At 42.6% G+C, this 25,615-nt stretch overlaps 1 protein-coding gene across 1 annotated transcript in view; it reads left to right on the top strand.

Moving 5' to 3' along the window:
• LOC140741526 (complement C3-like) overlaps positions 1 to 25,615 on the top strand; it is a 313,216-nt gene that overhangs the window by 21,811 nt on the left and 265,790 nt on the right. The window contains exons 7-9 of the mRNA XM_073071820.1: positions 1,755 to 1,842; positions 6,825 to 6,927; positions 19,922 to 20,042. Of these exons, the coding sequence (XP_072927921.1) occupies positions 1,755 to 1,842; positions 6,825 to 6,927; positions 19,922 to 20,042 (312 nt within the window). The remainder of the gene's footprint in view (positions 1 to 1,754; positions 1,843 to 6,824; positions 6,928 to 19,921; positions 20,043 to 25,615) is intronic.

The raw sequence follows: 25,615 nt of genomic DNA, 5'->3' as shown, positions 1-25,615 counted from the left end.
ATCAATCCACGCTTTAAGCTCATCCACCTTTCTTACAATGCTCCTAGCATTAAAATAGATACATTTAAGATACTCTCCACCTCCTCCTCTCTTTTCATCCCTAACAATGCATTCAAATTTATTATCCTTTTCTTTCTTCTCCCCTACATCTTCGGGCTGAGCGCATCCCTTCTCCATCACCTGCCTTTCCTCCCAAACACACTGTCTACTTACTTGCTCTACTGGTGAACTAACCTCCTCTCCCATAGTTTCCTCAAATTGATTCCCGCCCCCCATCTTACTAGTTTAAAGTCTGCCCTGTAGCCCTAGCAAACCTCCCCACTAGGATATTGGTCCCCCCAGGATTCAAGTGTAACCCGTCCTTCTTGAACAGGTCACACCTGCCCCAGAAGAGGTCCCAATGATCCAGAAACTTGAATCCCTGCCCCCTGCACCAATCCCTCAGCCACGCATTCATCCTCCACCTAATTCCATTCCTACTCTCACTGTCGCGTGGCACAGGCAGTAATCCCGAGATTACTACCTTTGCGGTCCTTCTTCTTAACTGCCTCCCTATACTCTCGTTTCAGGACCTCTTCCCCGTTCCTACCTATGTCATTGGTACCTACATGTACCACGACCTCTGGCTCCTCACCCTCCCACTTCAGGATATCTTGGACGCGATCAGAAACGTCCCGAACCCCCGCACCAGGGAGGCAAACTACCATCCAGGATTCCCGATCACCTCCACAGAACCGCCTGTCTGAACCCCTGACTATCGAGTCCCCTATTACTATGGTCCTCTTTCTTCTATCCCTACCCTTCTGAGCTACAGGGCCGTCCTCAGTGCTGGAGGCCCAGCCACTGTCACTTCCTCCAGGTAGGCTGTCCCCCCCAACAGTACTCAAACATGAGTACTTATTGTCAAGGGGTACAGCCACTGGGGTACTCTCTAGTACCTGCCCCTTCCCCTTCCTGACCGTGACCCACCTATCTGCCTCCTGTGGCCCCGGAGTGACCACCTGCCTGTAACTCCTCTCTATCAACTCCTCACTCTCCCTGACCAGGCGAAGGTCATCGAGCTGCAGCTCCAGTTCCCTAACTCGGTCCCTCAGGAGCTGCAGTTCGGCGCACCTGGCGCAGATGTGGACGTCCGGGAGGCTCGGAGACTCCAGGATCTCCCACATCTGACACCGAGAACAAGCTGCCCTCACACTCATACTTCCCGAATAACTGAAAATAACAAGGAGAACTAAAAGATAAGCCTACTGTGCCCTCTTCCGCCTAAGCCCTCTGAGCCCAAGCCCTACACTCTGCTCCCGGCTCACTCTGCTGCCCGCAAACGAAGCTGCCCGCTGCTTAAGGCTGCGTTCTTTTTATATCTTCCCTTCCCAGGCTTCCTTCACGCGCCTGCGCAGTCCCACCTCTCAGAACTCTGATCTGAGAAGCAATTTGAAAATGGCCGCCGCCGCACTTCCTCTCAGAGCCTCGCTGTCTTCTTCCAAAAGAGCTCCTTATGTGTTTAGCATACATGATCGCATTATTGAGATCCAAATGGAGCCATTTTGCTAAATTAATGGCAACATTTAAGTGGAATCTGAATTACTTACAGGTTGTGATTTTTGCACCCACAAGAGTAATTAATCCATTTGTTATAAAGAGTTTTGAGGATGACATGATAAGAAGTGATACAGATTTTCATTGTCCAAGTCCTTTGAAGCTCCTTACATTGTTCATGGGGTTAAACATTATTGTTTTTCTTGTATCTTCATCAGTGTTGCCAAGCTTTGAAGTTACCTTGGCTTCCCAACGGCCCTTTTTCCATGTTAATGACACGGAATTGGATGTTACAATCACTGCAAGGTTGGTATTGCCTTCTATCAGAAGATGAGATTTTTGGATAAATTGAGAGAGAGTTGTTGGCATCACTTGTGCATAATTTGGGGGTAGTGTTACTCTCATTTCTGCATTGATTTAAATGACATGGAAATTGCAGTGGAGTTGTGTGATGGAACCTGAATAAACCACTGTTTTATTTCAAGGGCATACTTGTTTGAAGTAGTGTCACCTTGCAGGGTGGGAGGCATTTGAAATCTGTAAGTCTCATCAGGAGTGAGTTTTATTTGAGCCAATAAAAAGAAGGGAAGTATAAGCAGGAATTATTGAATTATTGAATTATTATTCATCCTATTGAATAGGATGATTTGGCAGATGAATGTGTGGCTGAGGAATTAGTGCTGGGTCAGGGTTTCAGATTTCTGGGTTTTTAGGATCTCTTCTGGGGAAGTTTTGACCTGTACATAAAGGACAGTTTATACCTGAGGCCTTGGGAACAAATAACAGGCAGGTTTGCTAGAGCTGTTGGAGAAGGTTTAAACTAATTTGGCATGGGAGTCGGAATCTGAAGATAGGGCTGAGGATAGGGCAATTGCTATACAAGTAGGTGCAGTATGTAGTGAGGCTGATGATGGGGCAAAATTGGTATGAGTTGAAGTGTAACATGGAGGTAAAATTAAGAAGGTGATGAATAAAGGACTAAATGTCTTTGACGCACGCAGTATATGGAATAAGGTCAATGATCTTGTAGCGCAATTAGAGATTTCCAGTGTGCATCACTGAGTCATGGCTGAAAGAAGATCACAGTTGAGAGCTTAACATTCAAAGATGCACCTTGTATTGAAAGGATTGTTGGTAAAAAAAAACTCAAATCCTTAAAAAGAGGGACAAAGGATCTGAAGATATAGAATCCTTGTGGGTAGAGTTAAGAAACTGCAAGGGTAAAAAGACCCTGATGGGAGTTATATACAGGCCTCCAAATCATAGCCAAGATGTAGGACACAAATGACAATGGGAGATAGAAAAAGCATGTAAACAGGGCGATGTTACCATAGTGATGGGGGATTTCAATTTGCAGGTAAGTCAGGTTGGTGAGGGTAGATTGTGAAAATCAAGTTGAATCAAGAGAGGGAATTTGTAGAATGCCCACGAGCAGCTTGTGGTTGAGCCCAGATGATGTAAGACAATTCTAGTTTGAATGTTGTGTAATGAACCAGAATTGATTAGAGAGCTTAAGGTAAAGGAACCATTAGGAGACAGTGATCATAAAATGATAGAATTCACCCGGCAGTTAGAGAGGAAGAAGTTAAAGGCAGGTGCATCAGTATTATAAGGCCATAAGACATAGGAGCAGAATTAGGACATTCAGCCCATCGTCTGCTCTGTAATTTCATCATGGCTGATGCCAGATCCTATTCAATCCCATACATCTGCCCTCTCACCATATCCCTTGATGCCCTAACCAATCAAGAATCTATCAACTTCCGCTTTGAATATACCCACAGACCTGGCCTCCACTGCAGTCTGTGGCAGAGCATTCCACAGATTCACAAACACTTTGGCTAAAAAAAATTCTTGCTTACTTCTATTCCAAAAGGTCTTTCCTCAGCTTTGATGTTATGCCCTCTAGTTCAGGATACCTCCACCAGAGGAAACATCCTCTCCACATCCACTTATCTAATCCTTTCAACATTCAGTAAGTTTCGATGAGATCCCCACACATTCTTCTAAATTCCGATGAGTACAAACCCAAAGCCACCAAACACTCCCTATATCTTAACCCTATTCACTCCACAATCATCCTCGTGAACCTCCTCTGGACTCTCTCCAAAGACAATACATCCTTTCTGAGATAAGGGGCCCAAATCTGTTGACAACACTCCAAGTGTAGCCTGACTAGTGTCTTATAAAGCTTCAGCATTATCTCCTTGTTTTCTTTTAAATATTCTATTCCCCTTAAAATAAATGCTAACATTACATTTGCCTTCTTTACCACAGACTCAACCTGTAAATTAACCTTTTGGAAGTCTTGCATGGGGACTCCCATGTACCTTTGCACTGCTAATATTTCAATTTATTCCCTATTTAGATAATAGTCTGAATTATTGTTTCTTTTACTAAAATGCATTATCATATATTTCCCAACTCTGTATTCCATCTGCCACTTTTTTGTCAATTCTTCCAATTTGTGTACCTGCTGCATTTGCATTGCTTCCTCAGCATTACCTACCCCTCCAACCATCTTCATATCATCCGCAAACTTTGTCATAAGTCCATTATCTAAATCATTGACAAACAATGTGAAAATTAGCGGTCCCAATACTGACCCTTGAGGAAAGCCATTAGTCACTGGCAGCCAACCAGAAAAGGCCCCCTTTATTCCCATTCACTGCCTTCTGCCTGTCAGCTATTCCTCTATCCATTCCAATATATTTCCTGTAACACCATAGGATTTTATTTTGTTAAACAGTCTCATATGAAGCACCTTATTAAATGCCTTCTGAAAATCTAAGTAAATGACATCCACTGCCTTTTTTTTTGTCCACCCTACTCATTACTTCCTCAAAGAATTTTAACAGATTTGTCAGGCAAGATTTCCCTTTATAGAAGCCATGTTGACTTTGACTTATTTTATCATTAGTTTCCAAGTACCCCAATACCTTGTCCGTAATAAGGGACTCCAACAGTTGTTCTAATAAGGGACTCCAACTCTTTCCCAACCACTGAGCTTAGGCTAACTGTCCTATAATTTCCTCCCTTTTGTCTTCCTCCATTCTTAAAGAGTCCTCCACGACCTTGCCAGAATCAAGTGATTCTTGAATGATCAGGACCAATGCATCTGTCATCTCTTCAGCAAACTCTTTCAGGACTCTGGGATGTAGTCCATCTGGTCCAGGTGACTTATCAACACCTTTCAGTTTGCCTAGCACTTTTTCCTTTGTAATAGCAATGACACTTACTCCTGCTCCCCGACAGTCACAGACCTCTGGCATACAGCTAGTGTCTTCCACAGTAAAGACTGAAGCAAAGTACTTATTATGTTCATCTACCACTTCTTTGTCCCCCATTACCACCTCACAATCATCATTTCCCAGTGGTCCAATATCAACTCTTACCTCCCTTTTACTCTTTATATAACTGAAAAATACTTTTAGTATCCTGCTTTATATTATCGGCTAGTTTGACCTCGTATGTCATTTTTTTCCCTTCTTGCAGGTTTTTTAGTTGCCTTTTATTGAATTTTTAAAAATTCCCAGTCAGGCAACTTCCCACTCACTTTTGCTATCCCTGCATCTTGTGTACTATTCCCAGAAACTTCAGCCACTTCTGTTCTGACATCATACCTGCAAGTATCCCCCTCCAATCCAACTGGGCAAGCTCTTCTCTCATGCCATTGTAATTCTTCATTCTATTGCAATACTGATACATCTGACTTATACTTTCCCTCTCAAATTGCATTAGAAATTCAATCATATTATGATCATTGTCTCCAGAGGATTCCTTTACATTGAGCTGATTAATAAAATCTGAATTATTACACAACACACAATCTGAGATAGTCTTTCCTGAGTAGCTCAAGCACAAGCTGCTCTAAAAAGCCATCTCGCAGGTACTCAACAAGTTCCCTCTTGCAATTCGACACCAATCTGATTTTCCCAATCCTCTTGTATGTTGAAGTCACCCATTACAATTGTGACATTACCCTTTTTACATGCCATCTTGCTCCCTTTGCAATCTCAACCCTACATCTTGGCTACTATTTGGAGGACAATATATGATTCCTATAATGGTTTTTTTACCCTTGCAGTTTCTTAACTCGACCCACAAAATTCTCCATTCTCTGACCTTATGCCACCTCTTTCTAAAGATGCAATTCCATCTCATACCAATAGGATCATACCACCGATATGCCTTCCTGCCTGTTCTTTCAATACAAGGTATATCCTTTGATGTTAAAATCAGAACTATGACCTTCTTTCAGGCACAGCTCAGTGATGCCCACAACGTCATACCGACCAATCGCTAAATGTGCCATGAGTTCGTCCACCTTATTCCGAATGCTACGTGAATTTAAACACAGCACCTTCATCCTGCATTCTTCACCCTTATTATGGTGGCGTAAAGGAAATCACAGGGGCATGAAAGAGAAACAGACCAAAGTTGACCGGAAGGGGACACTAACAGGGGTAATGGCAGAACGGCAGTGCCTGGAGTTTTGGAGGATTTTCAGAATGTGCAGGATAGATACATCCCAAAGATGAAGTAGTATTTTAAAGGGAGGATGAGGCAACTATGGCTGACAAGGGAAGTTAAAGACAGTATAAAAGTCAAAGATACAGTGAAAATTAGTGGGATCTTAGAGGGTTAGGAAGCTTTGGAAACCATTGAAGACAACTAAAAATACCATGATAGAAAAGATGAAATATAAAGATAAGCTAGCTAATAATATAAAAGAGGATACAAAAAGTTTTTTCAAATATACCATGAGTGGATATTAGTCCAGTGAAAACTGGCGCAAATGAGGCAGGACAAATTTCGTCAGTATTTTGCAACAGTAGAAGGAATATGTGTATCAATCTGAAGGAAGGTCAGGTGAAATGATTTTCCTGAATGATCCCCAGCTTAGAAGAAATACTTCAGTTTCTAGATTTGATGCAGTTGTTTCCTTGAGATAAAGAAGATTGAGAGGAAATATGACAGGTGGTTCAAAATCAACACCAGTTTGGATTACTTAGGGAGAGGAAAGCTGTTCCCATCAAGGGATGATTAAAAGACCGGGGGAACAGATTTAAAATCCTGGATAAATGATGCAATGGGGATATGAGAGAATCTTAGAGAAATATTCTGACAGGCAACAGTGTTTTCAAAAGAAAATTGAATAAGCTGTTCAGCAAATTATTCTTTTGAAAGAATTGGACATGAGAATGAAAAGATTTCTGTGCTGTGACAATTCCAAACATCACTCATTTGCTTTGGAGGCATTTTATTCTCAGTCTTATTCTTTGCAGATACACTTATGGAAAAGATGTTGAGGGTCGAGCCTTTATTCTGTTTGGAGTACTGAAAGATGGTAAAAGAACAAGCATTGCAAATTCACTTCAAACAGTGTCTGTAAGTTCAACATCTGCAAGTTCTGATCTTATCATATGCTAATTATATTCCAAGTTTGTTCCAACTCACCCAAGGTCACAGAGAAATTGCTTAACATAAATAATCTTAGAAAACTAACAGCTATCTTTGCAAGGAGTCATTTTAATACTGAAGATTGAATATTTTCCTACTAGTCAATTATTTTGTGTGATGAAAAATTAGATGCTGTTTTTAATGTTATGTTGTTCCAATGCTATTTTGTACTTTTTGGCTGTGACAGTTGTAGGGATGAGTTTTCAAAAAGTTTGGCTCTGTTGTCAATGAGTGTGGAAGTGCTAACCTTAAGGCACAGGACAGCAAGGGGGGAGAGGAGGAGACTTCGCAAGAAAACATGCTGTCAATGAAAATTCAGAAGAGTTTTCTTCTGCATGGATTTTTCATCAAAATGATACTTTCTTTGCTTTTGTATCACCTAGCAGATTACAAATTGGTTATTGATCCGTGTTAGTTTACAGTACTACAATGGCAGAATGAGTTCATTCAGCCCAATCAATCTGTAGCACTCTTATGAAGGACAATTCATGTCATATCATTTCTCTTCTACTTTCCCCTATATGTAGGCAATTGTTTGGAGACACATGAAGGTGTCTAAGTGTATATTTTCTCCAATTAGTTATTTACTAGTACCCCTCTGAAAACTGAAAACTCCATTCTTCACCATGTCGAGTGGTAGATCTAAGCCATTCATTTTGGCATATTACCTTAAGTAACTCTCTTCTGGTTGTTGATAATTTAGATCAATCTTAACACCTTGTAGTTCAGAACAACTCCATCCATTCTCTTTGCCTTGAAAATGAGAAAAAAAAACAACCATAGATGCTAGATAGAGAGGAAAAATGGATCAGTCATGATGAAATGGTAGATCAGACTCGATGGGCCAAATGACCCAATTATGCTCCTGTATCTTATTGTCTTATGGTCTTATCTCTTAAATAAGATGGAAACACTCATCAGGTCAGGGCGCAACTGTAGAAAGAGAAACAGTTAATATTTCAAATTGTAGACGTTTTGTTGGAACAGACACAGTGAGAAACCAAGTTGACTGTAAGTTAAAAATGGCTGAGGGAGGGATAATGAGGACAAAGGATTGACCACTGATAGAGTGGAGCCACTTTTGTCCAGATGATACCACTGTTTATAAGCTGCCATGTGTCACCTTGAAAATAAGGTTCAGATCTTCAGGCTTCACAGAGAGATAGAAGGGGGCTATAGAATTGAAATATCAGGAAATAAACCTCAGCATCTCCTTTATGTACTGAATATAGCAGTTCTGCAAAGAAGCTACTTGGTCTGTATTTGGTTTCACAAGCATTCATAAAACCAAATCCTGTGCACCAAATGAAATGCCACCAGACCAGAAGAAGTGCAATGTTGCAAAGATGAACTGCAGCAGGTTCAAATCAATTGGAGTGGTTAGGGCAATTGAATATTTCCATATATGTCTTTGACATTCACAACTACTCAGTGAAACTTGGGCCACTAAGCGAGAGGTTTTGAAAAGATGAAAATGTTGATAGTTTTGCAATTAAGAAACAGTTTTAGACATAATATACTTCTAGGGCACCATTAAGAAGGCTACTTGTGTGAGCAGCTCCAATGGAAATCAAATATTCCCATTTAGACGGCTAAATCTATGGACTATATAGCAAGAAATATAATTTTAAAATGATTATAAAATCTATCTCTACCCAAAGTCAATAAAACTCGAACGGACTCTGGTTGCTGATGCAGTTTCCCTTAAAGACAGTGGAAGAGATGATGCCATGCTGGTTTAAAAGTTCATTTAAGGCTTTCGACTCCCAATACCAACTATCCTGCTGACTAATGTACAGTCTCTGGTAAATAAGATTGAAGATCTCAGAGCAAGAGCACTGTACTAAAGGGACACTAAAAGCTGGTGTATATTTTGTTTTATGGAGACTTGGAAAAACCTTGCCATTCAGGGATTCATCTTTAAGTATCAACAAGAATACCACAGCTGTCACTAACTTCATTAAAACTGTGTGGATGAGTGTGCACCTATGACAACTTACGGTACATACTCAAATCAAAATCCATGGATGAACCAGGAGGTTCGTAGTCTGTTGAGAGCTAGAACTGTGCATTTAAGTCTGGCAATCCAGGTCTGTACAAGAAAACCAAGTATGACTTGTGGTGAGCTACCTTAAGAGTTAAGAAACAATTCCGAGTGAGGTTGGAGGCAATATCATTTGCACATCAAAGCGTCTACGTCCTACAAAGCGAAACCCAACATCAATAATGGCAGTGATGCTATATCCCAGATGAGCTTAACTCTGTTTATGCTCACTTTGAAAAGGAGAATAAAACTATAGCTACAAGGATCTCTGCAACATCCGGTGACCCTGTGATTTCTGTCTCAGAGGCCAAAGTCAGGCTGTCTTTCAAGGGGGTGATAGGCCCTGACGGAGTACCTGGCAAGGCCCTAAAAACGTGTGCCAACCAACTGCTGACATTGTCATTCTCTGATTGTTACAGTCGGAAGTTTCCAACTGCTTCAAAAGGGCATCAATTATACAAGTGCCCAAGAAGAACAGGGTGAGCTGTCTCAATGACTATCATCCAGTAGCATTCACAGCTACGGTGATGAGGTGTTTTGAGAAGTTGGTTATGGCTAGAATCAACTCCTGCCAAAGTAAGGACCTGGGCCCACTGCAATTTGCCCTTTGCCAAAATAGATTTATAGGCACTCCATGCGCCCTTGGGTCACCAGGTCAATGCAAATACCTATGTCAGGATGCTGCTTTATTGATGTTCAAACCATCATTCCTACAGACCTGATCGAAAAGCTACAGAACATGGGCATCTGTACCTCCCTCTGTAATTGGATCCTTGGCCTCCTGACTGGAAGACTACAATCAGTGCAGATTGGAAATAACATCTCCAACTTGCTGACAATTAACACTAGTGCACTTCAAGGATGTGTGCTTAGCTCACTACTCTACTCCTATGACTGTACGGCTAGGCACAGCTCAAACACCATTTTTAAATCTGATGATGATACAACCATTTTTGGAAGAATCGCAGACAGTGATGAGAGCAAGTACAGGAACAAGATATACCAGCTAGTTGAGTGGTGTCACATCAACAACCTTACACTCAATAGCAGTAAGACCAAAGAACTGATTGTGGACTTCAGGAAGGGCAAGACAAAGCAACACACAACGGCCCTCATAGAAGGATCGGAAGTGGAGAGAGGTAGCAATTTCAAGTTCCTGGGTGTCGATATCTCTGAGGACTTAACCTGGACCCAACATGTTGATGAAACTATAAAGGTGGCAAGACAGTGGCTGTATTTCATTAGGAGTTTGAAGAGATTTAGAATGTCACCAAAACACTTCCATATTTCAACAGATGCACTATGGAAAGCATTCTGACTGAGTGTGTCACCATCTGGTATGGGGTGCGATTGCACATGAGTGAAGTAAGCTGCAGAGAGTTGTAAAATTACCCATCACCATCATGGGCACTAGCTTCCATAGTATCCAGGACATCTTCAAGGAGCAGTGCCTCAGAAAGGCAGCCTCCATCATTAAGGACCCCCACCACCCAGGACATGCCTCTTCTCGTTGTTGCCATCAGGAAGGAGGTACAGAAGTCTGAAGGCACACACTCAATGATTCAGGAACAGCTTCTTCCCCTCTGCCATTAGGGAGGGGGTACAGGAGTCTGAAGGCACACACTCAATGATTCAGGAACAGCTTCTTCCCCTCTGCCATCAGGGAGGGGGTACAGGAGTCTGAAGGCACACACTCAATGATTCAGGAACAGCTTCTTCCCCTCTGCCATCTGATTACTAAATGGTCACTGCCTCACTATTTTTTTTAATTTCTTTTTTTGCACTACTTATTTAATTTAACTACTTAATACATGTATATACTTACTGTAATTCAGTTTTCTTTTTCTCTCTATTATCATGTTTTCCATTGTACTGTTGCCACAAAGCTAACAAATTTCATGGCATATGCTGATGATATTAAACCTGATTCTGATTCAATTCAGGACACAGTAATATAACTCAAGTCTTCACAATTCACCACCAAGATAGGACAACTGAGTCTTTTAAAGGCAGAGGAGGTATGAGCAACTCTTGGTGTGCAAATGTGGTGCTGCTCTCCCAGTCCTGCTCACTCAATTTGGAACATCTTGTTATCAAGTGTTGTTCATTTTATCTGCCATGGGAGATTTCTGTCATCATCTTGGTAGCGATATACATCCCACCTCAGAGCAGCATCAAACAGACTCTAGACAAACTGAATGACGTAATCAACAGCCATGAAGCAGTGCACCCTAATGCCTTCCTCATAATTTTGGAGATTTTAACCAGGCCACCTTGAACAAGTCTCTAAATTATTACCAACAAATCACTTGTAGTCCTAGAGGAAACAACACACTGCACCACTGTTACGCTATGATCAAGAGTGCCTACCATGCTGTTCCACGTACACTCTTTGGAAAGGCTGGCTGTACCTCTCTCCGATTATAAGCAGAGACTGAAGACTGCAGCACCAGTAATGAGGACCAAGAAGGAACGGGCAATGAGGCATGGGGTGCTTACAAGACTACTTTGAGCTGGTGGACTGAACTGTATTCAGGGATTCATCCATGAGTCTGAATGAATAAACCACAGCTGTCACCGACTTAATTAACTTACTTTACTTTACTTTATTGTCACGAAACAATTGATAGTAGAGCGTACAATCATCACAGCGATATTTGATTCTGCGCTTCACGCTCCCTGAAGTACAAATCAAAGTAAATAAATTAATTAATTTATATTAATTTAAATATAATAAATTAATTTAAATATAATAAAAATTTAAATTATAAATCATAATTAGAAAATAGAAAAGGGAAAGTAAGGTAGTGTAAGTCAGGTCTGGATATTTGGAAGGCACGGCCCAGATCTGTGTTAGGATCCGTTCAGCAGTCTTATCACAGTTGGAAAGAAGCTGTTCCCAAATCTGGCTGGACAAATCTTCAAGCTCCTGAACCTTCTCCCGGAGGGAAGAGGGACAAATATGTGTTGGCTGGGTGGGTCATGTCCTTGATTATCCTGGCAGCACTGCTCCGACAGCGTGCAGTGCAAAGTGAGTCCAAGGATGGAAGATTGGTTTGTGTGATGTGCTGGGCTATGTTCATAATCTTCTGCAGCTTCTTCTGGTCTTGGACAGGACAACTTCCATACCGGGTTGTGATGCACCCTAGAAGAATGCTTTCTACAGTGCATCTATAAAAATTAGTGATGGTTTTATGGGACAGGCCAAATTTCTTCAGCTTTCTCAGGAAGTAAAGGCACTGGTGGGCCTTCTTGGCAGTGGTTAGACCAAGTCAGGTCATTTGTGATATTCACCCCGAGGAACTTAAAGCTTTTGACCTGTTCCACCTACATACCACCAATGTAGATGGGGTCGTGCGGTCCGCTACTCCTTCTGAAGTCAACAACCAATTCCTTCGTCTTACTGACATTGAGGGATAGGTTATTATCTTTGCACCATGTCACCAGGTTCTTAATTTCCTCTCTGTACTCAGACTCATCATTACCCAAGACACGGCCAACAATTGTAGTCTCATCAGCAAACTTATACATTGAGTTCGATGGAAACTTAGCTACACAGTCATGGGTGTACAGTGAGTACAGCAGGGGGCTGAGTACACAGTCTTGTGGGGCACCGGTGCTCAGAGTGATTGTAGAGGAGAGCTTGTCCTCTATTTTTACAGCCTGGGTCCCGTCTGTGAGGAAGCTGAAGATCCAGCTGCAGATCTGAATGCTAAGACCCAGGTTCCGGAGCTTAGGAATCAGTTTATTTGGAATGATGGTATTAAAGGCAGAGCTGTAGTCAATGAAAAGGAGCCTTATATATGCATCTTTATTCTCCAGGCATTCTAAGGAGGAATGTAGTGCCAGAGAGATGGCATCTGCCATTGACCTGTTGCTCCGGTAGGGAATTGCAAAGCATCGAGGTTGAGCGGTAGGTTATGGTTGATGTGTGCCATAATCAATCGCTCGAAGCACTTCATAGTAATTGATGTCAGAGCCACAGGTTGATAGTCATTCAGGCACGCCACCTTGCTTTTCTTCGGCACCGGGATTATCGTTGCCTTCTTAAAACACGAGGGGATCTTAGACTGAAGCAGGGAGCAGTTGAAGATGTCAGCAAACACTCCAGCTAGCTCGCTTGCACAGGCCTGGAGAACCTGTCCCAGGACGCCATCTGGGCCCATCGCCTTCCCTGGATTTATCTCAGCTCTTCTAATGTCTTCCTCGATGACGATGAATCTCGATGCAACCAGGTCTGGTTCATCCAGAGGGGGCAGGACGCTCCTCTTCTGTTCAAATCTTGCGTTGAATACATTAAGTTCATCAGGAAGAGAAGCGTTACAGGTATTGATATTCCCAGCCTTTTCTTTGCACCCAGTGATCTCCTTTAGACCCTGCAATAGTCTACTGGCATCCCTCTGGTTAGCCTGGGCTTCCAACTTGGCTCGATATTGCCTCTTGGCGCCCTTAATGGCTTTCCAGAGTTCACTCCTGGATTCCGTGTAGCGACTGGTATCCCCGGACCTAAAAGCCGCAGCTCTAGCCTTCAAAAGGGGCTGGACCTCATAATTCATCCAAGGTTTCCAGTTAGGGAATACCTGGATCATCTTGCGAGACACACAGTCCTCTGTACATTTCCAGATTAAATCCGTGACAGCTCAGGTATACTCATCGAGGTCAGCTGCCAAGTGCTTGAATACTGACCAGTCCACCGATTCAAAGCAGTCACGGAGGACCTCATCCGTTTCCTCTGTCCAACGCGACACCACTTTTGACACTGTGACCTACCGCTTCAGTTTCTGTTTGTAAGCTGGGAGGAGGAGTACGGCCTGATGGTCCAATTTACCGAAGTGAGGTCGTTGGACGGAACGGTAGGCATCCTAGACTGCTGTGTAGCAGTGGCCGAGTATATTCGGGCCTCTAGTAGAGCAGGAGACGTTGGGTAACTTTTGCAGCGCTTTTCTGAGGTTGGCCTGCTTAAAGTCCCCAGCTGTAATGAGCAAAGCCTCCAGATACCTGGTCTCAAGTTCACTGATGTTGGCATACAGTGTATTCACAGCACACTCCACGTCCACCTGGGGGAGGGGGAGTAATGTAGACTGCTGTCAGTATGACCGAGGTGAGTTCCTGTGGCAGATAATAAGGACGACACTTCACCGACAGATGTTCCAGGTCCGGACTGCAGGGGCTTGTCAGTGCCACTGTGTCCGAGCACCATGCAGTGTTGATCAGTAGGCAGACTCCACCTCCCTTCATCTTGCCTGAAGACACAGTGCGGTCCATCCGATGGATCGAAAATCCTTCTGGTCGGATGGCTCAGTCGGGAGTGGCAGGGGAGAGCCAGGTCTCTCTGAAACAGAATACACAGCAGTTCTGCATCTCCCTGCAGTAGGTGAGTCTCCCTTTAAGATCATCCACCTTGTTCTCTATGGCTTGCATATTAGCTAGTAGGATGGTGGGCAGAGGGATCCTAAAGCCCCTCCGCTTCAATCTGACCAGCAGCCCAGCTCTTTTCCCACGCTTCTCGGTAAATAGTGCATCTTTCCAGGTTTCCATCGATTCAGTGTCTTGTTGGCAGCTCTTTGAGGTTGGTGGACGCGTCCCGCGGGGATCGATCGGCGGGTCGCGTCGTCGGGCGCTCAGGTGGGGCTGAGTGATGAGGGAGGCTCTGCTGCCACTTCCAACTGCTGGGGGCCCGGGCTGTCGATTGGGTCAGGCCCTGAAGCCGGAGGGCCGGGCTGCTGGCTGAAACAAGTCCGTGAACTGAGTCACGGTTGCGAAGGCCTCCGCTCCAGCCGAGCCCCGGGCTCGATTTCCGAGGTCGGCGGCGGAGGCCTCACTTCTGGCAGCTGTGGATGGCCACCAACCGGACTCTATGGTGGTCGCTCCGGGGAAGCATCTGGGTACCTTGTGTGTGCATATGAGAACTTACTGTAAATACACAAATCAAAAGCTGTGGATGAACGCGAAGTGTCGTAGTCTGCTGAGGGTTTGATCTGTGGCATTCAATTAATCTGACATTCAAGTGATCTGTGATCCAGAACTATACACAAAGGTCAGGTACAACTTATGGAGGGCTATTTTAAGAACAAAAGAACAAGTCTGATTGAGGTTAGAGGCAGTTCCAAATGCACACCAGCTCCACAGGGTTTGCAGGCCATTACTTCCTACAAAGTGAAACCTAACATCATGAATGGCAGGGATGCTTCACTCCCAGATGAGCTCAAGGCTTTTTATGTACACTTTGAAAAGGAGAATAAAACTACAGTTATGAGGATCCCTGTAGCATCTGGTGTGATCTCTGTCTTGGAGGCTGACATTAGATTGTCTTTCAAGTGGATGAACAATCACAAGGGGGCAGGCCTCAATAGAGAACCTGGTAGGGCTCTGAAAACCTGGGCCACCCAGGTTGTGGTTGTTTTCAAAGATATTTTCACTCTCTCATTGTTACAGTTTGAAATTCCCAACTGCTTCAAAAAGGCAACAATCATGCTAGTACTCAAGAATGACAGAGTGAGCTGCCTTAATGACAATCAATCAGTAACACCCGTATCTATGGTGATGAAGTGCTTTGAGAGGTTGATTATGGCTAGAATCAACATTTGTCTGAGTGAGGACCTGGACCCACTGCAATTTGCCTGTCGCCACATAAGTCTACAGGGGATGTGATATCATTGGCTCTTCATGTGGCCTTAGATCACCTGGACAATAGTAATATTCGTGTCAGGATGCTGTTTATTGACTACAGCTCAGTGTTAACACCATCATTCCTACAGTTCTGATTGAAAAGCTCTAGAACCTCAGCCTTTGTACCTCCCTCTGCAACTGGATCCTTCACCAGAAGACCACAGTCTGTGAATCAGAAATAACTTCTCCACCTCTCTGATTGGTTCACCTCAAGGTTGTGTACTTAGTCCACTGCTTTACTCCCTCTACACCCATAACTGTGCGGTTAGGCACAACTCAAATACCGTCTGTAACTTTGCTAATGACACAACTATTGTTGGCATAATCTCAAATAGTGATGAGAGGACGTACAGGAGTAGGATATATCAGCTAGTTCAGTAACAACCTTTCAGTCAATATCAGCAAAGAACTGATTGTGGACTTCGGAAAGGGTAAGATGAGTGAACATACACCAGTCCGCAGAGGGATCAGAACTGGAAATAGTGAGCAGCTTCGAGTTCCTGGGTGTCAACATCTATGAGGATCTATCCTGAGCCCAATATATTGATGCAGATACAAAAAAGGCACAGCAGCAGCTACATTTTGTTAGGAGTTTGACGAGATTTGGTATGTTACCACAGATTCTACAGATGTACCATGGAGAGCATCCTAAATGGCTGCATTAGCATCCTGGGTACGAGCCTCCATTGCATCCAGGACACCTTCAAGGAGCAATGCTTCAATAGGTTTCAATAAATACATTTAACATCAGAGAAATGTATACAATATACATCCTGAAATTATTTTTCTTCGCAGATATCCATGAAAACAGAAGTGCCACAAAGAATGACTGACAGTTAAATGTTAGAACCCCAAAGCCCCTCCCAATTCCCCCTCCCTCATACAAGCAGCAGCAATCAACAACCCCACCCCACCCGCACCAGCAAAAAAGCATCAGCACCCTCCGCTGAGCATTCAGGAGTGCAGCAAAGCCTCAATAAAGACACAGACTTGCAGTATCCCAAAAGCAACTCGTTCACCCGGTAATTCAACATACCACAGGATTTCTCTCTCTCCCCCCAAGGGAAAACAAAGTGTCTCTGTTTCATAGCGAGAGGGAAGACACAACAAGCAACTCACTGATTTATAACATTAAAAGTCTGTTGCGTCACTTTTTCCGCGCTCTGTGCCCAGAGAGTCAGCACCAAAAACACGCAGTTCTCTGGACACACAACCTCTGGCAACTAGCCCGCTGCTCCCGATGTTCTGTGTTCTCCCACGACACTTCAGTCAAGGGCATCGGCCTAGAATCAGCGTGTCTCCACAGCCACAAAAACCCAGAACCCTGAAGGCACACTCGGCTTCCAGGCTACGTCCTTGGGATATCAAAAAGCAGCCAGTCATGAGATCCTGAGAGCAGGTCCCATTCCCGCAAAGAGCCGAAGTCAGAGTGTAACTCCAGGTCAGGGTCTTCAAAAGAATCCCCCACACCCTGAAAAGGAAAAAAAAACAGCTATCAAAGATGGAAATAGAGCTGTTTCCAAAGATGCAAGCAAAGGAGTCACTGTTTAGTGCGATCTTGACTTTGGCTCGCCTCCATCTCAGGAAGGTGGCATCCATCATTAAGGACGCCCATTTCCCAGATCATGCCCACTCCTCATTGCTGCCATCAGGGAGGAGGTACTGGAGCCTAAGGCACACACTCAACAATTCAGGAACAGCTTCTTCTCCTCTGCCATCAGGGAGGAGATACAGGAGCCCGAAGACACACACTCAGCGATTCAGGAACAGCTTCTTCCCCTCTGCCATCAGGGAGGAGGTACAGGAGCCTGAAGGCACACACTCAACAATTCAGGAACAGCTTCTTCTCCTCTGCCATCAGGGAGGAGATACAGGAGCCTGAAGACACACACTCAGCGATTCAGGAACAGCTTCTTCCCCTCTGCCATCAGGGAGGAGGTACAGGAGCCTGAAGACACACACTCAACGATTCAGGAACAGTTTCTTCCCCTCTGACATTAGATTTCAGAATGGGCATTGAACCCCTGAACATTACCTCTCTATTTTTTGCACTACATATTTAATTTAGCAACATTATGTGTATAATAACTGTAATTTAGTTTTTTATTATGTTGTATTGCAATCTAATGCTGCCGCAGAAACAACAAACTTCGTGATATATTCCAATGATATTGAATCAGGTTCTGAAAAATTAACTTGTTAGAATTAACAACTAAACAAAAGGCATAACAATCATTTCTGAAGCCACTGACTGTTTCATTGGGAACTGAAGCACTTCATCAATTAAGGCTTGTATTGCTGTTACCTCAGATCATAAAATTGGCCCAAATCTCTTGGCTTGGCAAAGGTGGGTATTTTATTTATTTGATTAAACTTTATACAAATTCAATCACCTTCAATTTCTGTAATGAATGGTAATAGAAATAAATAATGTCAACACTTTCAAAACAAATTGCTGTCTTTGCCTATTACCCTGTTCTAACTTACAACTCCACCCCTTCCCTCCTGACTCATACACCCCAACATCTATGAAATGTTCAATAACATCATTACCAAGCTGTACCTAATCATATACCTAATAAAGTAGTCCTTGAATATATGTTCAAAGTACATTTATTATCAAAGTATGTATGCAGTATACAGCCCTGAGATTTCCCTTCCCAAAGACAGCCATGAAAACAAGAAACACCATAAAAAGACAGCACCCAATGCACAAAAAAAAAGAGCAAATCACGCAAACAGCAAAAAAACACAACATATAAAACATCACGCTGCAGAATCATTGAAACACTCTAGAAATATACAGTTTAATTCAATTTAGTGCTGTGCCATCCATTGACTGCAAGCCACAGAGCCAGTCCGCCTGGATCAAAATTGCACATAATAGCAATGAAAAGATGCGCAACCAGAACCACATATAGCATGAATGCAGAACCCAGTCCACAAATCACATTGATTAAACCTTGTCCAAGATTCAAGACTCCAGCACATCCTCCAGCAGCTTCGAGCGAGAGGGAGAGAAAGCCAAGTCAAACATTGTCACTTTCCTCCGGATGTTAGCAAACAAGAACAAGAGTGAAAGATCAGTTAAAAGCAGGTACCTTCCTCTGCAGCAGTGAGTGACAGGGAGAGAGAGAGAGAGACCATTCAAACACAGGCAGAAGGTGCTGAACTCCTGCTCACCTTCCCCTGTCATCCTTGTTGACTTCAATCAGGGTTGCTTATTAATTGGTGAGAAATGGAGTCTCCTTCCCTGTCTCCAGGCGTCTTGGCTTCCAGGCTGCACACTCCACTCGAAACCTCCCCAAACTCCTTGGAGACATCAAAGTGCCAGATCAGTCATAAGCCCAAAAACACACCATCAAAATGTAAATCATGGGTTCCAATTACACGCAGTTTAGTAGCAGAATCATATTTGGAAGATGAAGAAGTACAAGAAGTAGGGTGGCACCTTTTGGCATGTGGTTCATTGGTGCAATCTTCTTACAGATGATGTTCATGGTCTTCTGCTACCATTGACCACCCACCTCAAGGTTCAACCTGTTGTACATTTGGAGATGCTCTTCCACACACCACTGATGTAACAGGCAGCTGTTTGAGTTACTGTTGCTGGCTGTCAATTTGAACCAGTCTGGCCATTCTGCTCAGAACTCTCTCATTAATAAGGCACTTTCTCCCACAGAACAACCACTCACTAGATTTTTTATTGTGTTTTGTCAAATTCTCTGTAAACACTAGACTGTTGTGCAGGAAAACACAAGATCAGTAGCTTCTGGGATACTCTTGACCACGTTTACATTCTTTCATGCATTGAGTTGTTGTCACATGATTGGTTGATTAGATACTTGCATTATGAGCTCGTGTACAGGTGTACCTAATGAATTGGCCACTGAGTGTTGTTTCATTCATATTAAACATAAAAAGCTTAAGTAGTTTTAAGTGTTTTAATTTAAGTATTTTTGCAGTGAATTCTTCAGTTATATCTCATTTTATATAAAAATACAACACAAAATACAGATTATAACAAAAGATGCAGTGAAACATAATATCAATGAGAAAAGTGGAATTATATGTTAGGAGTGAGAGGATATAAGAGATAGATATATTTATGTATATTTGCATGTATATTTTCTTATAAAAATTTACCATTGGCATTACCACAGAAAATCAGATGCAATATCAGAAACTCTCTGAACCCTTTACTTGCAGATTACAAATGGCCATGGAATAGCTAAACTGACTACAGACCAGTTGACTAAGAGTTTTGATGACATTAACTCACTGGTTGGGAGTTCAATCTATGTCACTGCAAGTGTTATTACACATACAGGTGAGTGTTTCTCTTAATGCATTTTAAAAAACAATGTCATAATGGTTATGTTCTGTTATAACAGCATTGAAGATCTTGTCGTAGTTTATAATTTTATTGCTGGTTATACGTATATTAGCTATCTTTGACATTGTGTAATGTGGATGGGTCTCCCCTCATGTTATCAGCTTAAGCTAGTCAGAATCATCTAGAAAAGAAAAAGATTTAAATGAGTGAGTGATACACATGGCTACTTGCATTTGTGCTGTACAGGAGTATTTGCATACAGCTGAGTAAGGTCCAATTTGCATTCATTGTAACCTGTTAAACTGTTCACATCCACAAGTCCAGACTGTGAGAAGATCTTTCTTGTTGGAACAGTTCAGGAACTTTAAATTTTCTCCTTTGTCCTAGAAAAAGAGTCACCAGAGATATATCAAAATATTTAATGGAATTACAAAATTGACATGTATACAGCATTAAACTATTAAATAATTCTACTTCTAAGGTACAACTTCTACTGTCTTCAGGTGTGAAAACTGCAGGTTCACAAAAATGAGATCATCTGAAATGAATCCTGAAATACAGCTTGTTCACAGTTAATAAAGGTTTGAACTTCCTAAAGGACTAATTATTATGTCAAAATTTACATTGCAGGAAGTACAGTATCTATAAGGTTGCAATGAACCAAAAATGGACTGCACTCTTTCTGACAAACTGAAATGTGTAAATCAAAATATACAAACCATTCTTTGAATGGTCATTGTTGCCCCCTTTTACACAGCTTGTTTAATTAACTTTCTTCTCGTGGCTTGGAGCAGTTGGGGCGAAGAGCCTGTTTCCATACTGTATGACTCTACAGCTTTTTCTCAGTGACCAAGTCAAATATGTTGTTAGACGCTACTGTTCTTCATGAATCTTTGTTTGAAAGTTAATTTGCAACTGAGTTCAACAGCCTTACTGTAACAACTATATCTTTAGTTAAGCAATAAATTAAATTCAATACTTTTTGCAGGCAAATTTTAAGTAAATAGTAGAGAAATAAATAGCTAGAAGAGTTCAGCAGGTAGCATCACTGGAGGCAAAGTGATGGTTGATAATTCCAGACCCTGTATCAGGTTTCTTAAGTAAATATTTATTAACTGAGGCAAGCTGGATATCAGCCATTGCTCTATTGATGCTGGTCTAATTCTGGAATCAGGACCTGATTAAGGTCTTGGATCAAAACTTCGACACTTTGTTCCTTACTATAGATGTTGCCTGACCTGCTGAGTTTCTCCAATATTTTGTATGCTTTACCCTGCATTTCCAGCATCAGCAGGAAGGCTTGTGTTCATAATTAGGTGAGCATTGATAAAGGAATAGCTGATATACAGCTCTCCCCAATCAATAAAAAATAGATTTAAATGGCATAAATGTACTATAAATTACAAATTCAATAAGTCATGCAATAAAAGGAAAAATGTGATAGTGTTTATGGGTTCATGGTCAGTTCAGAAATCTAATTAACAGAAGGGAACAAACTATTCCTGAATAGCTGAGTGTGGGTCTTCAGGCTCCCCAACTGTAGTAATGAGAATGGAAGCAGTGGTTAATAATGGAAACTGCCTTCCTGAGGCACCAACACTTCACAACCTTAACCCCATGGAACATGATACTTCTGGAAGGCAGTATAGCAGCATCTTCTCAAGAGTATTTGCTGAATAAAAAGGCATAGTAGAACTGTTTTATGATCTTTAAGTAACATTGTGGTGTATTTTTTTTCTCTCTGTGGAACCTGCTCTCCAGCAGCCAGCCATGCTGTCATTAACTACACATGGATGAGAGGGCATCTCTTATGATGATAGGATGAGGGAGCTAGGACTGTTCTCTTTGGAGCAAAGGAGGATGAGAGTTGACTTGATAAAGGTGTACAAGAGAATAAGAGGCATAGAGCAAGGAATGGACAGCCAGATACTTTTTCCCAGGGCAGAAATAACCAATACAAGGGGGCATAATTTTAAGGTGATTGGAGAAAATTAGAGGGAGAATGTCAGAGATACATTTCTTATATTGAGAGTAGTGGTTGTATGGAACACCATGCCAGGTGTGCTGGTGGAGCCTGATACATTAAGGACATTTAAGAAACTCTCAGATTTGTAAATGAATGAAAGAACAATGGAGAGCTCTGTGGAATTGGAGGGTTGGATTGATCTTAGAGTACAACAGAATACTGTGCTGTACTGTTTAATGTTCTATATTCTATTAAAATTCTAAAATGCACTCTGGACCCATACTAGAAGTTGCACACTCATCATGGACAATGAGGAATAATGAAGAGTCTTGTAGAACATTCTGACACTTAGAAAAGTAGTCTCTTGTTACTGGTCCAGATGCGGAACTACAGTGTTTAGATCTACAGAAGCAAAACTACAGAGATAAGTGGAAGCAGTAGAAATGCTTGGAAGATCAAGTGGAATCAGTGAGTAATGGAACCGATGAGAGACCTAGCGAGACCTGATGAGACCTGGGTTAGGACCCAGTTGCATGAGTATCTGAGACTAGAATTGAGACTGGATACAAGACTGAAATGATGACAGGGTTCTAAATTAGATGCTAGATGAGAATCCAGAGCTGATGATTAAGCTCCAAGCCTCAGTTCAGGTAATCTTCAAATATTAAAATCCTGGCAGCAAAACATGGCTGCCAATTAGCAGGGAGGACCTGAATCTTTAAAGGGGCCACACCAGCTATACATATTCCGGAGAGCTGGAGTATCTAAACCCCAGAAGTTGACATGGTTGGGTGCATATTGTAACAGGATCCACTCCCCAATGGTTGACTCCTGATGACCCTGGCTGTTTGGAAAGACAATGATGGTAATCATAGATGAAAGCTGGATCCAAGATGCTGGATCAGCACCATTCTTCGGGACAAAATCCTTCCCAGTCAACGAGAAACTGCCAAACACCCCGACCAGTTCATGAATCTAGAATTCTTTTTCCAGTGAAGACCTGTTCCCCATCAACAAACCTGGGTGGCAGTTGGGCTAAAGGATTGGTACCTACAGGTTTTAATTTGGAAATGTGAAAAATGGGATTGACCTCGAGGGTCTTGAGGAGCTGCAAGGTGGAAGGCACTAGGTTTACTTTCTTGAGAACTTTGAAGTTTCCATTGAACTTGGGTACCAATTTCCTAGACTCCATGCAGAACAGCAAATCCTGAGCAGACATTCAGACCCATTGCCCAGGCTATAAAGCTGATCCTTGTCTTCTCTTGCAGTTAGCTTCCATTTCAGACTTTCTCAGTAAAGACCAACAAAATCTCCCTTGCCCAAGTCCACTTTCCCTTGCAGCATTGGATGAGATCTCTGGCCTCAGGAGCCCCAACCTTGGCCTGCTGTTTTGTTCTGAGTGGTGGGGAATACCCAAATTGATATCCGAACGGAGAAGTCACATGTGCAGAATGCTGTAGCTCCAGTGTATAGAACACCCTCCAAATACATGACACAAATCCCGACCTGACACAATATTCACCAGAAATCAGTGGTCCCTGTAGATTGCCCGTAGGACAATCTCACCTCCTCTGCTGCTGACGGTAGTTTGTCCAACACAATGAATTTCCAGGCTTTCGAAAACCGACCTACAATTATCATGACGAAGGTCTTCCCCTTGGAAGGTGGAGAACCTTGATGAAGTCCATGGAGATGTGAGCCCATGGTCTGTCCAGAACAGATCGAGGGTGAAAGAACCCTTGAGACTGGTTACGGGTTTCCTTGTTTCAGATGCATACATCGCATGCCAGCACATATTGTCAGACCTCTTTGGCTGCCCCGGCCACCAGTATCTCCTCTTAATGAACTGGAGGGTTCTGGCAACTTCTGAGTGAGCAGCCATTCTAGATGTGTGTCCCTATTGAAGTACCTTAGACCTGACAGAACTTGAGACAAACAGACAACCTGGAGACCATCCTTCTACCTGGGCTTTGTGAACAGGTGTTGATTCGCCAGCAAATATAAGCCAGCATTTGTAGTCTGTCCATACAATAAAAGGGTTCTTGGACCTCTTAAGCCAGTGCCAACTTGACTGCGAGCAACTCTCATGTTTCCCTTCTCATGGTTCACCTCTCTCAGGGATAGCCACTTGAAGAAAAATACACACAGTTGCTGTTTATTGTACAAAGTTGTCTACTGAGGCAACACTGTACTGACTCTGGCATCTGAGGCATCCTCCTCCATGATGAAAGAAAGAAGGGAAGGTCCGGGTTAGGTGAAACCAAAGTACGAGCTGTTGTGAACCACTGTTTAAGTTCTGCAAAAGCAGAGTCCACTGCGGTGGTCCAAACAAAAGGGCCCGTTGATCTCTTATTGCTGTCAGCAGAGCTGCCACTGTGCAGAAGTTCCTAATGAACTTTCTGTAAAAGTTGGCAATTCCCAGCAATCACTGAATTTGTTTCACATTGGAAGGTTGTGGCCAATCAAAAACATTCCCTCTTGCAACGACTTGACCATGCAATGATTTTTCCTTGCTTCCAGTTCATAGAAGGGTTATGCTTGAGGATCAGGGGTATGTGAGAAGAATCAATGATATGGAAACAAATGTTCTCCACATGTTTCCCTACCCTCATTTGCAAAACCGATATCTGCTGCAGGATCTGCCTGGACCAAAGATGACAACCATTCAGGACAATTGTGGGCATGGGCTGACTCAATTCTTGTAGAGGTATGTTAAGCCAACAGGCTGACGTAAGTCCAGGAAGTTATCAGCTGCCCCAAAGTTCACAGAAGCGTTCTCCTCTCACTGGGTCTTCCCCAGGAGATCCCTGACTTCAGCATGACACCAGAATCAGTGGAGTTGGGAGTATTGGCTGCTACCTTCACTATCCTCCTGACATTGGATAGTCTCAGCAGTGTTACGTACCCGTGACACGTGACAGTGGTGTACTTGTCACATGACAGGTGTTGAAGTTATACTGGACTTGAGGTAATGGTCTTGTGATGGTGGAGTGATGTCATTTTCCCACCAGTAGAGATCATGTGACAGGTTTTTTTTTACAGGGTATAAAAGGAGGACCCCTCCCTGTGAGGAGGGGCAGTTCGTGGCTGGATTTGCCATGTTGACTTCATGCCACTGCGTGATTTAATGTTATGATGCAGTTTAGTTGAAAGATGAAGTTTTATTTAATGACTAAAGTTTAAAAGGTCATTGCCAGCAGTTTCTTTATAATACTGCTAGTTGAGAATCAGTAGAGAGTGAAGATCGGGGTTCGGGAGTTAAAAGATCAAGGAGAATCGATTTCGACGGTGAAACAGGTTTGACCTTGTTTGATCCTCATTCAGAAGGAATTCGTTGACTGTTCTCATGTTAATCCCTGTGAGTAATAGCAGAAAGGTTTGGGAACAGTTTTGTAAAGGAAAGGTCAGTGCCTTTAAGCCGTTAAATTCTTCGTAAAATTCTTCATGGGAAAAGTAGTTCGACTGGGAATTGCAACAACACGACGTGAAAGAGAATTTAAATCGTCTTAAAAAGTCTCTCCCTTAAATGGACTGTAAGAATTTTGAACTTTTGCAATTCTACTTTGAAGAACTGTTTTTGCAACATCGCTTTAAGAACTGT

The sequence above is a fragment of the Hemitrygon akajei genome, chromosome 18, assembly GCF_048418815.1.
Source record: "Hemitrygon akajei chromosome 18, sHemAka1.3, whole genome shotgun sequence".
Classification (NCBI taxonomy): domain Eukaryota; kingdom Metazoa; phylum Chordata; class Chondrichthyes; order Myliobatiformes; family Dasyatidae; genus Hemitrygon; species Hemitrygon akajei.
Note: the sequence above shows the minus strand (reverse complement) of the source record. Positions and strands in the feature narration are given on the sequence as shown.